The sequence below is a fragment of the Cupressus sempervirens genome, chromosome 4, assembly GCF_028749045.1.
Source record: "Cupressus sempervirens isolate cs-2001-9-10 chromosome 4, ASM2874904v1, whole genome shotgun sequence".
Lineage (NCBI taxonomy): Eukaryota > Viridiplantae > Streptophyta > Pinopsida > Cupressales > Cupressaceae > Cupressus > Cupressus sempervirens.
The window spans coordinates 716,034,540-716,046,601 of NC_143121.1; the positions used below are offsets into that span (position 1 = coordinate 716,034,540).

The 12,062-nt window shown below is 35.1% G+C and overlaps 1 protein-coding gene across 1 annotated transcript in view; it reads right to left on the bottom strand.

The window, feature by feature from the left end:
• Positions 1 to 12,062, bottom strand: part of LOC149563276 (EXS (ERD1/XPR1/SYG1) family protein) — a 90,356-nt gene that overhangs the window by 45,525 nt on the left and 32,769 nt on the right. The window contains exons 9-10 of the mRNA XM_089826626.1: positions 10,542 to 10,655; positions 3,477 to 3,530 (exon numbers count right to left, since the gene is read on the bottom strand). Coding sequence (XP_089682752.1) covers positions 3,477 to 3,530; positions 10,542 to 10,655 — 168 coding nt within the window. The remainder of the gene's footprint in view (positions 1 to 3,476; positions 3,531 to 10,541; positions 10,656 to 12,062) is intronic.

Below are 12,062 nucleotides of genomic sequence, written 5' to 3' on the forward strand. Positions count from 1 at the left end.
GGCATGTAGCATAAAAGTCCTCATCATATTTCAATGACTAGTATGAGATCATTTTCACTATGTGGATGCTATAGTATTTAAAATCCGCAAATTTTATCAATCTTATGCACTTAGTCGAGCCCCAAAGCGGGCCCGGCTAAAAAAAATTTCGTTTCCAAACGACTGAACTGCAGAACTGACTTACTGATCATCTCTAATTGATTGAAATCAAATTTGATCCCTGACTGATCATTTAAAACTCATTTTACTATTAATCTGCAAACTGTCAATTTAATGCCAGAGGGTCCTTTGACTGGCTTTAAAAATTGACCCAAACACCTGATTGAGCTCTGGAATCTGACCCACTGATTCTCTGTTCCACATACTTTTACCATGTCGAATCTCGTCTCATGACAAATTTGGAGTCAAAAGATAGTCGCTGTCAAAATTGTTCTCTCAGAACTGCCTGCAAGAAAACATGTCAGAAAACACTAAATTGGGTTCAGAATCGGCTTCAGAAACTGGGTAAACTGACACTTGGGAAGATGAAAACTGGGGTATTGGTTCAATATCATGAGGAGAGTATGGATCTACAATTTGGGCTCATGACGAATAACAAGACGCAAATGGCTAGCAATCAAAGTAGGCTACTTGGATTTGCAACTAGAAACACTGACAGAACATTTTTTTGCGAATGGAAATGACCTGAGAAAGTGTGCAAATGGATTCGTCATGACTTGCAAATTGGCACACTTAAAGTATTTTAGGAAGACAACACAGTGGTACAATCCATTCGACCTCACCTATCACAAATTTCAGGTTAAAACATCACGAACAAGAGTTTCAACAACTTTGCATATGCTGACACCAGTAAAAAGTTAGAAATTGCGTTTGGAATCGCGTTCGAAAATTGATCAAACGGATTCATCATGAGCTGAAACTTGAAACATAACAAGTCTTTGATGTCTACAATGCAACGCAAAAGAAAATTTAGCATTTTAGTCGACTGGGTCAAAAGTTATAGCACGTCAAATAGGGCTTCCCAGAATTCTGAACATTTCATATCAGCATGACATTGATAACTGACCAACTTTGAGGGATTCAAAACCTAGGCAAACGGACTCGAAACGACTCAAAATCTGAAACATAGGCTCTCAGGTATGGACACTAAACACTCTCAAAGCGGCATGTCATGAAACATTACTGGGTGCGAGATATTCAATTGCAAACAAGGCCTCCTGTCACTGTTTGACACAAGTGAATGCAGATTTGGAATTTGCTCAAAATGGGACTTCACGAAATGGCTCGAAACGACAATTTAACTTCATGGAACACATGGGTAGGCTGAATGGAAGGTGTTAGAAACATTAAACACCTCACAGGGCTCAAAGGTACAGCCGAGTACAATCTCATTTAAAACCATTTATAGGGCTCAATTTTCTCAATGGTACTCAAAATTCACCATGCAATTTTTAGTCCCAACGTACTCTACAGAAAACAATCAGTAGGTCTATAGGACACAAATGCATCAAAGGTTGCCCCCTTCTGGTTGTGGATGCATAGAGAAGGTTGCTCCCTTGTCGGAACGCTCTATAAAATGAACTTGCCACTGAAACCCTCCCTAATTCTCAAAAATTTTACAAATGACTAAGATAAACCAAAATCCATCCAACCCGATGTTGTGACACAAAGGTATCACTCTTTGTGGCCAAAGACTGATATGAAACTAAAATCACAATTTTGAGAAAAACTGCCACACCCTTCTGTAGATGAGCACTACGCCCCAAAACAAACTACAAGATACCATGATTCACCAAGAACTTTTGCTGATGAGCATTACGACTCAAAACAAACTATAAGATCCCATGATCGTTGTGGAAATTTTGATAAAACCTTAGATGATTTTTTGGAAAAATATCAAAAAGCCCAAAGACAAGCAACACCAATCATGAAGTTTTTCCGAAGAAAAAAAACAGAAACAATTTTCAAGGATAAAGTCAAAAAAACATAACACAACTTTTTAGCATAAAACTCAATAAGAATCCAACAAAATCCAAGACACAAAATCAAAACTAAAAAACTTCATTTTTTAAGAAAAGTGGTAAAACCCTTTTTACAAAATGATTTTTAAGGCAAAAAATCATACAAAACCAACATGATACCCTCACTGAATTTTTTATAGGAAACAATCATGAAAATCCACCAATAACTCTTCCAAGACAAAATTATAAACCAAAAACTATTTTTTTAAGGGACAAAATTATTAAAAACCACATAATAATTTTTGAAGGACAAATTTATAAACCAATCAAATAATTTGTTTTAAGAAAAAAATTATAAAACCTCTCACCAAACAAATCCTTTACTCACACTTGCACACGTCCAAACCCTAGGTTTGGAAAAACTAATAGCCATCAAAGAATGACCTTCTAATCTGCAAATATGTCACTAAAGAATGAACTCGGGCTGAGAAAAAAGTAGCAAATGCAAAACTAAATTGTGAGCTTCTCCAGAACACGCTAACAAAAACACAAGTCGAAAAAAACTGGATGACCTGCAAAAATGGTACATAAAACAAAGATCACTAGGTATGGATTGCAGAAGACAAAAGGTGTCATCCCATGGTTTAAAAAAATCAATTTTCAAACAAATTGTGAGCAGAAACGCGAATCTTAACCCTTGAAAAAGACAGAATCCACAATTGCAAACTCCACAAACCAGAGTGGTCAGTCAGATATGGAAGGAAAAAGTTGTTCGAACACTAAAAAACATATGGAAATGACCACACAGAAGTTGTGCAAGAAGATAACAGTATTTGAAAATAAGATGTCTCAATCTGAGGGCGCAGGTAGCAAAATACAGATAGAAAATGCATGGAAACCCCTCGTCATCGCACAGGGAACCCTCAAATTTTCAAAGGCGATAATTTATAAAAAAATAGAAAACAAAAATCTAGAACAAGTTCAAAGAAAAAAGAGCTATGAATTTTTCTTTTAAAAAAATCGTCAAATCTTAAAGAAGCCCATCAACCCACTCTGATAATATGTTCTAGTAAATCAAAGTTATATTATACAAAGGAGACAAGAACTTCTTATATAGATTTACAAAGACACTGTTCTAATAAAACAACATATTAAAGCAACATTATATTAATTTAATCATTTGTACTACTCTAATGTTCTCTTTACTGTTTTTAACTAAAATTCACTGATCCCATAATCTTTAACTTGCATACATTGGCAAAGAAACAAATTCTTCATTTCCTTTCACTTGCATTTGACAATTACAGCAGAACTAGCTTATAGCAAGCATTGTACTTATGTTCTAAAAGGGGAAAACAAAAAGACAATCTTAAGACAAATAAGAGATATCTTATGAAGGTAATCTGTAAAAGCATAAGAGATTACATATATTACAATTAGTGTTTTACATTTAATGTTGAAAGATGTAAAACTTAAAATGAAAATTCAGTCTGTAATTTTACTGAGAAAACATACCTTAGCCATTGAAGTAAGCACATCAGCCAAAAAGAAATCGGCAAAACTGATTGGCTGTACAGAAAACACACATTACTAAAATAATAAAGAATGAATAAGCATGCACAGTGTGAAACAGACATAGATGAAGAAAAAAATTAATAAAAAACACTGATTAATAGAAATATCAAATTTACAGGGCAATCAGAAATACTTCCTGTGGCTACTAGAATAATTAAAGTGGCATAACATGTCGATGAAGATGAGGATGCCAGGTTCAAATAAGTTAAAACAAAGTTACAATATGGGTTTCTATTCTTTTCCAGAGAGTATACTCTGTACATATGTATCTTGACATAAATTCTGATAGAGAAAACATTACCTGTGAAAACCTTAACACGAACATTAGGAAATTATGTAGTACATATAGACAAATGTATCCATTTTTAGCAAATCAAAAGCAAAAGTTCATATATTAGTATTAGCCACAGAGAAATTTTCTTTATAAAATTATTTGGTATTAGCCACACTGAAATTCTCTTTTACTTAATAAAGTTTTTGGCATTTTGCCATATTTTTCTAATTCAGTAGAATGTTCCAATCATTCTTAGGACTCTTAAGTTTATCAAGCTTGAACATGATATACATATTCAGATTGCAGAGCTAATAGTATCTAAATTTTTATCTGCAGGCATCAGATATATGTGGCATACTAGAACTGTCTTACTAATCTGGCCATTTGGTTGTTAAAGGTAAAATGTTTGGCCAGATATGTTGACTCTTCTATCTTATTCCTGTGAAGCTATATAATCGAGTACCTTTGAACCACTATATTTGAGAAAATAGTGAGACTCAAAATTTTCTACTAAATTGTGGAGTTGATCAGAATCTCTTTTAGAGCTAGTAAGTAATTGTTTAAACATGCGAAGTGTCCTAGAAAAGTTTATAAGCGATTGATGTAATGTCCCCTTCATTTGTATAAGCGAATTAGCAATATTTTAGTTATGGGCTTGTTTGTTTTATTTAAAGTACACTGTCAAGCCACTTTATTGTTTGTTTTCCTTTCATTGCGCCAACTTGATTTCAAATTATGGAAGGACAGGGATTATTGACCAGTATATAGGGATTATATATATATATATATATATATATATGCAATTTGGAGAAGTAGGAGATAATCATGCTTTGGCATTTTCTTCTTTCTAATTCCAGCAAGTTGGAGTTCAAAGCACCAGCGATTTTGGTGGGCTTGAAAGTCACCATAGTCTGGTCATCCATAAGTTCCATAGTAACGCCGAGATGCGTAATCCCCCCCTTTTTGCCCCACGTCTCAAAGATGGGGACGCACCGAGGACTTAGGGACTCCATCCCCCCATCCCTAGCAGTGCCACCAAATTCTGCCACCTCTATCGAGGACGGGAGGGTGTCCCGATGTTGACTATTTGCTGATTTGACTATATATGTTCTATGTTCCAATTCAATGCAATGTTCAAGTATTTAATCTTTTAAATCTTTACATCTTATATTGCAATACATATTTTCATTACTAGCATTTTAAGTACCATATGTATAGCATATACAACCCCCACTGTCCCCAAATCAAGGCCCTTCTGTGCCCCCATCCCGGAAACTTGTCCCCCCGTCCCCCACGGCTGTGTAACTATGTGAATCGTAACCAATTTTGTGAGGTCTACATAGAAGACAAAATTGTTGGCATTGGGCAAACTGCAATCATCAAGTAGTGCATGGAAGATTGTAGGCAATTATTTTTCCAACAGAGTTCCCACTAAGTGTTACTAACATGGGTGCTGCAACATATCTATAAGTGTCAGTCTCAATGGAATCACAGATTCCACAGTAGTCAGGATTAAGGTAGGTGAAGAGCATTCATAGTGACTTCTTGATATTGTGGAAACTTGGTTTTCCTGGGCAGCGGCAAACTAACAACATTCCAGATCCCAGTGCAGGTGCAATTTACTCATTCAGTAGTGCTAATTCAAAACTCAGTCAAGTATTGGTAAGAGATCGCAAAACCACTCCGAATGTACAGTCCAAAGTGAGACCTCGAGGTGGTTCGGATGCAGAAGCAAACAACGAAGAAACGATTTCCAGCACCACTAATGATAAAGGCCATCTGAGATTCACAAAGACGAAAAAAGTATCAAAAGCATCATCTACCGAAGCAACACAACTGATACAACCCCCAAGGATCGAGCATTTGCAAGCTCCCTTCTGTAACAACCTGCTTTGTTCTGTTATTTTAATGTCTATTTCTTCCTGTAATTTTGTCAAACAATTGTCTTGCAACTAAACTTCTTATAGTTTTCAGCTTGATGTTGATCAATGGTTTCTCAAGATTGTTTGTGTTTCATATAAGATGCAAATAGGAGGCAACATAGAACCATATGCAACTAATAACAATGACCATTCATTTATTTCTTGTTTCAGATTATCAGGAAATTACAACTACCATAACAATCATATCTTCTCATTAAACTCAACACATTATATCAACTATAAAGTTCAATGATGGTCCATACCCATTGCGGTTACAACAGTGTTAATAGTTCTGAAATTGCTACAGTAACTTGCAACTACAGTGATTCGGACTGCGACAGTAACTTGCTGCTACAGTAACTCGCTGCTACAGTGATTCGGGCTGTTACAGTAACTCGCTGCTACAGTACCGCGCTATAGTGATTCGGGCTGCTATAGTAACTCGCTGCTACAGTGATTCGAACTGCTACAATAACTCGCTACTACAAGGGTTTTCGACTGCTACGGTAACTTGTTGCTACAATGATTCCGACTGCTACAGTAACTTGCTGCTACAGTGATCTCGACTGCTACAGTACCGCGCGACAGGAACTTGTTGTTACCATGTTGAATCTCAAGACCATATCTTTCAATTGGGTCAAGATTTCCAGCTTGAAGGGATTTCGTCCTTCAAACTATTGAGATATAATCTCCAGAATATTACCCAATTTCTTTGATATTTCCAAGCATACTTAAAAGAAGCTCTTCCATTTCTTTTATAGTGTTCTCACAAGAGCTCCATCCTTCGTTTTCTCAATGTGGGATAAAACATAACTCTCTTTATGTAACTTATGTCTCCAATGTGTTATAAAATAAAGGGGACTCTTTTAATTTAAATATTTCCCACAAACTATAGTCTATGCATTAATAAAGTTAAATATTTAAATTTAACTTTATAAAATAGCTTTATCAATGCATAACAAATATTATCAATGATAAACAAGTCTTCTTGTCGATTTTAAACAATTACCATCGACATACCGTTGCCACTGGATGTCCGACCATGTCCAAGATGACTTACTATAAATAGTAAGTATGCCCAAAGTTGCCTCAAAACCCCTAAGAATGACCTGCAACTGAAACTATCTAGGCCAAATGGCCTCTAAGCCCCTTTAATGTCCTGGTTAGCCTACGGGACCGTGGGGAAATAGGCTAACGACAACATCATGCTATGAATGCTAAAAAGGGGACATTACACCTTCATTCAACTGCATTGAGAACGTCATGATAAATCCAAATGCAGAATCATCAACAGGTGCAAACTAGCTATGACTTCACATTGTTGTACTAAGTTTTCATAATTGAAAGAAATTAATTGTTCAACTATCGTTCCAATTGGTGTATATGATCATTGTTCGCCATTGCTTTACCATGGGATGCTACAATCGATGCCCCCCCTTAATTCAATTTAGTATCCAAACTCGACCTCTTGGCCACAAGTGGCAAGAGTTCTTGTGCATCCTACACGAGGTGGGCTACTTAGAAGGAGAATACACACCTGCTATTCTAATAAATATATAATCTATCCATATTTTTAATTATCTTGCATACCACAATTGAATAAGGATGCTATTCTCTGTGACTCTGTACTATATAATAGTCTATGATCTGATCAATGTTGTCATATGAACTGATCCGATCAATGTTGTCATATGAACTAATCTGACTTTTATGAGTACCAATCACTTTAATTGATTGATTCCTTCCTTCCGCCATGGTTCCTCTATTAGAATATTATAATATTTCTTTAATGGTCATCTTAGTTAGACTTTAGTTTATTAAGTCGGTTCCTCTATTAGAATATTATAATATTTCTTTAATGGTAATCTTAGTTAGACTTTAGTTTATTAAGTAGTTTTTATTTCTGCCTTTATAAAGTTCACGATTGTTTCTTTTAGAAACATCATTTTTGTAAATCTTTTTCATCTCCTCTATTGAATACAACTAAAACAACATTGATTTACCACAACAAGGTATCAAAGCAAGTCGATGGGATTTCATAAAATTTGGGGAATTTTTTAAGAAAAATACAAGCCTCTTCTGATCTAGAAATTTTTCCAAAAATTTGGTTTTTATTTTTTTGAAATAAAAATCGTTAAGGTATTTTATGAAATTTTTGTGGTTCATCTTTGAAGATTTTTGCTGCAAATCACAAGCTTGGTTGAGGGATTTTCATTGCCCGATTTCTTGATTTGGGTAGAAGTCTCTGATTTTCGAAGGTCACATTTGCATGTTCATGCATGTTATTTGCATGTGCATTTTGTTACTTACACGTACTGTTTTACCATGTGAGTCTCATATTTTGCTGCATGAAGATTTCTTTGTTGGGTTTTCAGAATTTTTCCCTCAAAAAAAATGATTTTGTAATTTGCAAGGTTGCGTGGGATTCTTTTGTGGGTTTATATTTTTTCCTCAAAAATTATCTATTGAGTTTTACTGTTTTTCTTCAAAAATGAAAAAGTTTTGTATTCTCTAACCCGTGTTTCAGATTATGTTGTCTGGTTTTGATTGATTTTTCACCTCAAAATTCGTCTCTAGTTTTTCTGATTTTTCTCCTAAAAAATATGGACTTTTTGCAGTTTGTTTTGGAGCATCATGCTCATCTGCAAAGTTTGGAGGGTTTGCCAATTTTTCCTCAAAATCGTGCTACTAGTTCTCAGATCTTATCTCTGTCTCCAAGGAACAGCAGCTTCGTTATCCAACATCAGAGTATGGCAATGATTTCTAGTCAAAAGTTTTGTTGATTCTAAGAGGGTTAGTGGCAGACTCATCTTAGTGGCAGAGTCTGTAGCAGGCTCTTGTCTCTTGTTGCATACCACTCTGAAGAATGGGGCACCGTTTTATGTTTCATTTTTTTGGATGGCTTTTTGGTCAATGACATTTTGCAGGTCTAAGAAGGGTCTAAGCAAAATGTTTTGAAGAATTTGTGACCATAACATAGTAGTTAGACAATGACCATTAAAGAAGGGTATTAGAATATTATAATAATTCTTTAATGGTCATTTTAGTTAGTCTTTAGTTTATTAAGTAGTTTCTATTTCCATCTTTAGTTCAAAATTGTTTATTTTAGAAACATCATCTTTGTAAATCTATAAGGAGTTTTCATATCCTCTATTTAATACAACTACAACAACATTGATTTACCACAACATCCTCCTTAAGTATCCTTTGGAGCATTGCGTCTTGTATGGCAGTCACCTTCTTTGCAAGAGTGGTGTCTCTTCAAGTTTCCTTTATCTTAACTAGCTTAAAACACTGTTATCCGCATATTGGATCGCTTAAGTTATTACATCTGTAACCAATCTTAATCATACATTGTTAATACGTTAGCTTGATGCTTAAAGGAACTTGCTTCTCAACAGTAACATAGTAATTGTCTGCTCCCTTGTATTCATTATTTGGCTGAGAGCATTGTTGATTAATTGCTGACATTTTATGAAGAGGATGCATCGCTTATTTTTTCTGGCCTAACCTTAGTTATAGAAAGCGTGTCAAGTCTTAAAATTAAGACAACTTTCTTGTGCGAATCATGGCAGACGGACATGACAATTAGAATCTGTTATCCAATCAGTTAAGATTCACAGAATAGTTGTACACGGTCTACCGTGTAGGCCATGTCTAAGGCACATCACCTGGGCAACCTGTCCTCATAAGAAAACTCTGACCCACACCCATTCAGATCAAGTAGGGAAGGCTCTAGAGGCAAACCGAGCAACACAGAAAAAAGCCTGATCTATTTGACCATAGAAGATTTAATTAAAGATAATTTAACGAACCTAATAACAGTAGGCCACAAATTGAATTCCAAATCAGACAATATAAATATTACGAGTTTAAAGCTAATGGTGATACAGGTTATATTTTAAGGGGGTCAATCACTGTTAACGATAATGCATATCAGGATCTAACCTTTGTTTAAAATTGTATCTCAATACTAGGAATATAGTCCATGTTTAATGAGATTCAATATCGATAACCAAAATAATTCTATCTAAGCATGGTGTTGAACAATAGACCGTCAAATAAGCTAGTTGAAGCTAGTTACAAGAAAGATCGAAATATTGGTGCATAATCTGCATACATGTATGAATATCCTCCAATTTATTTGCACTATCAAGCATTTAACCAAGGTTAAGCCTCATGTACCTACTGCATAAGGCTCATGCTGTTACATTTCCAAGAGTTTCCTACTCCCTAATCTTCTTATAGTTTATTCAACCCCTAAATGCAAAGATAATCCTTGATGTAACTGGATGAGACATGCAGTAGAGTTGTGTATAAAACCATAGCCCTTCAAAATGACCAAGAGACATGTAAGAAAGATACGTGATACAGTACAGTTAGGAAGCATAGGCATGAATGCAAAAGATCATAACATTACTCACAATAAATATGCTTGTGAATATGCTTGTGCCTCTGTAATATCATGACTGAAATTACTACAGTTTTAACTGAAATTCATTGGATCACCATGAACAAAACCCTATATCCCATATATAAATATGGTATCCATTCCTAAATGTAAGCAACAACATTGCAGTATTCCACTCCATACAATAATTATTAATATAATACTCCAACACTGCCTTGAAGGAAAAGTTCTACTATCCCCATAAATCTATTCAACCTTACTATCAGCAAAACAAACTTACATGATATATTGTAAATCATGAAAAAATAACTTTCAACTACTATTATAAAGCAACATTCATGCATAAAAACCTCATTTGCACATCAAACAGAACTCTACCGTAAACATTTTTATCTCACCTGTAAAGGAAAAGTAAGTCGCCAAAGAGTTCTCAAGAAGTAATATCGGGATGATGAATAAATAACATCGAAGGGGCATACCAAGATCAATGCAAGAGCACTGTAAAGTAAAACCTGGAAACATTGTAATAATTAAATATAAGAAAACTCAGTAACCACTTATATGATGCAACGATAAAACATTCAATATAAAGATATGAACACCCAATAAAAGAAACATTCGCATATAACAACATACAGCATAAAGGACATGTTTACACAAACCATCACATATTGATAAACCTATTATTGATTATTTCATCTGACTTTAGAAGACCAATAACTCTGCATTATTTCAATATCTGGCATCAACCAAAACCCTAGTCTTGGGGAGAGTGGATTAAAAGGTTTCATGACATTGTATCAGTCTATACTAATCAAATGTTAGTGATTTTGAAGCTTCATTTTTACATGGGCATTTAGTTAAACTTTAGAGGTTCTAATTAGACTCAGTTCAAATATTTTTGAGCTCTGCTATGAGTTTAGTTCTGTTAGGGCTCCCATGGTAACTTGATTCAGATTCCAACTTAACCCTCTTTCACCCTTATTATTGATTTTCTATCAACAAGAAGGCTCTGCTTGTCCAAATTTTTCATGACAGAGGCTAACATTTATAGCGCCTATCAGATGCTTACTATGGCCAGGTAATCCTGTGTCAAAAGCTTTGAAATCCTCTCTAATAGATTTTATCATTTCAAAAACAGACCTATAGGTTGTTTAGTGTTCAGCTTTCTTAAAAATCCATGTCGGAAAGAGGATAATTTATTCGATTTCTTTTGCCCTGAACAATATTAATAATTTATTTTTTAATAATATGATGCATGTTCAACAATGTGGGATTAAGGAAATGTGGCAGGTAGATTTCTAAACTATTGAGAGCTCCTTTATTGCTCAAATTGGCAGTAGACTTCCCCACTACCAAATGAGTTATGGGCAACTATGACTTCGAATTAACAGGTGACTTTATTGACTGGTATCAATGCACTGCATGATTTAACTCTGGGGAATAAGAATAAAAAGTGGGAGAATCAGCACAACTGGGATGTGAACCATCTTTTTTGACAAGCAAATAGCTTGGGAATTTTTACAAAACTGACAAAAGCAGATTGGCTTTCAGAACAGAATTGTAAAGGTTTGTGTATCAGTCGACATACTGAAGCTCATCATTAATTACATTTGGATTCTATCCTGACAGGGATCTGGGGCTATCACTGTGATAAAACAGGCAACAAGATTGCAGGGTATCTCTCTCCTTCCTCCATGGTTGGCACACATATTGACAGGAAATACGGGTTCAGAAATCTAGAACCCTTGATGGGGATTTCATCTCGATGAATCATTGGTCTCTTTTGGCCGAATGCACTGAGAGGCCATTTAAATCTTTCTCAGTTAAGCTAAGGAGGGTAATCAGCGTGGAAAGTTTACCTCTCTCAATGGAAGCATGTATTGATTAGAGGTTTGAACTTTTAGTTTTACCTAGCA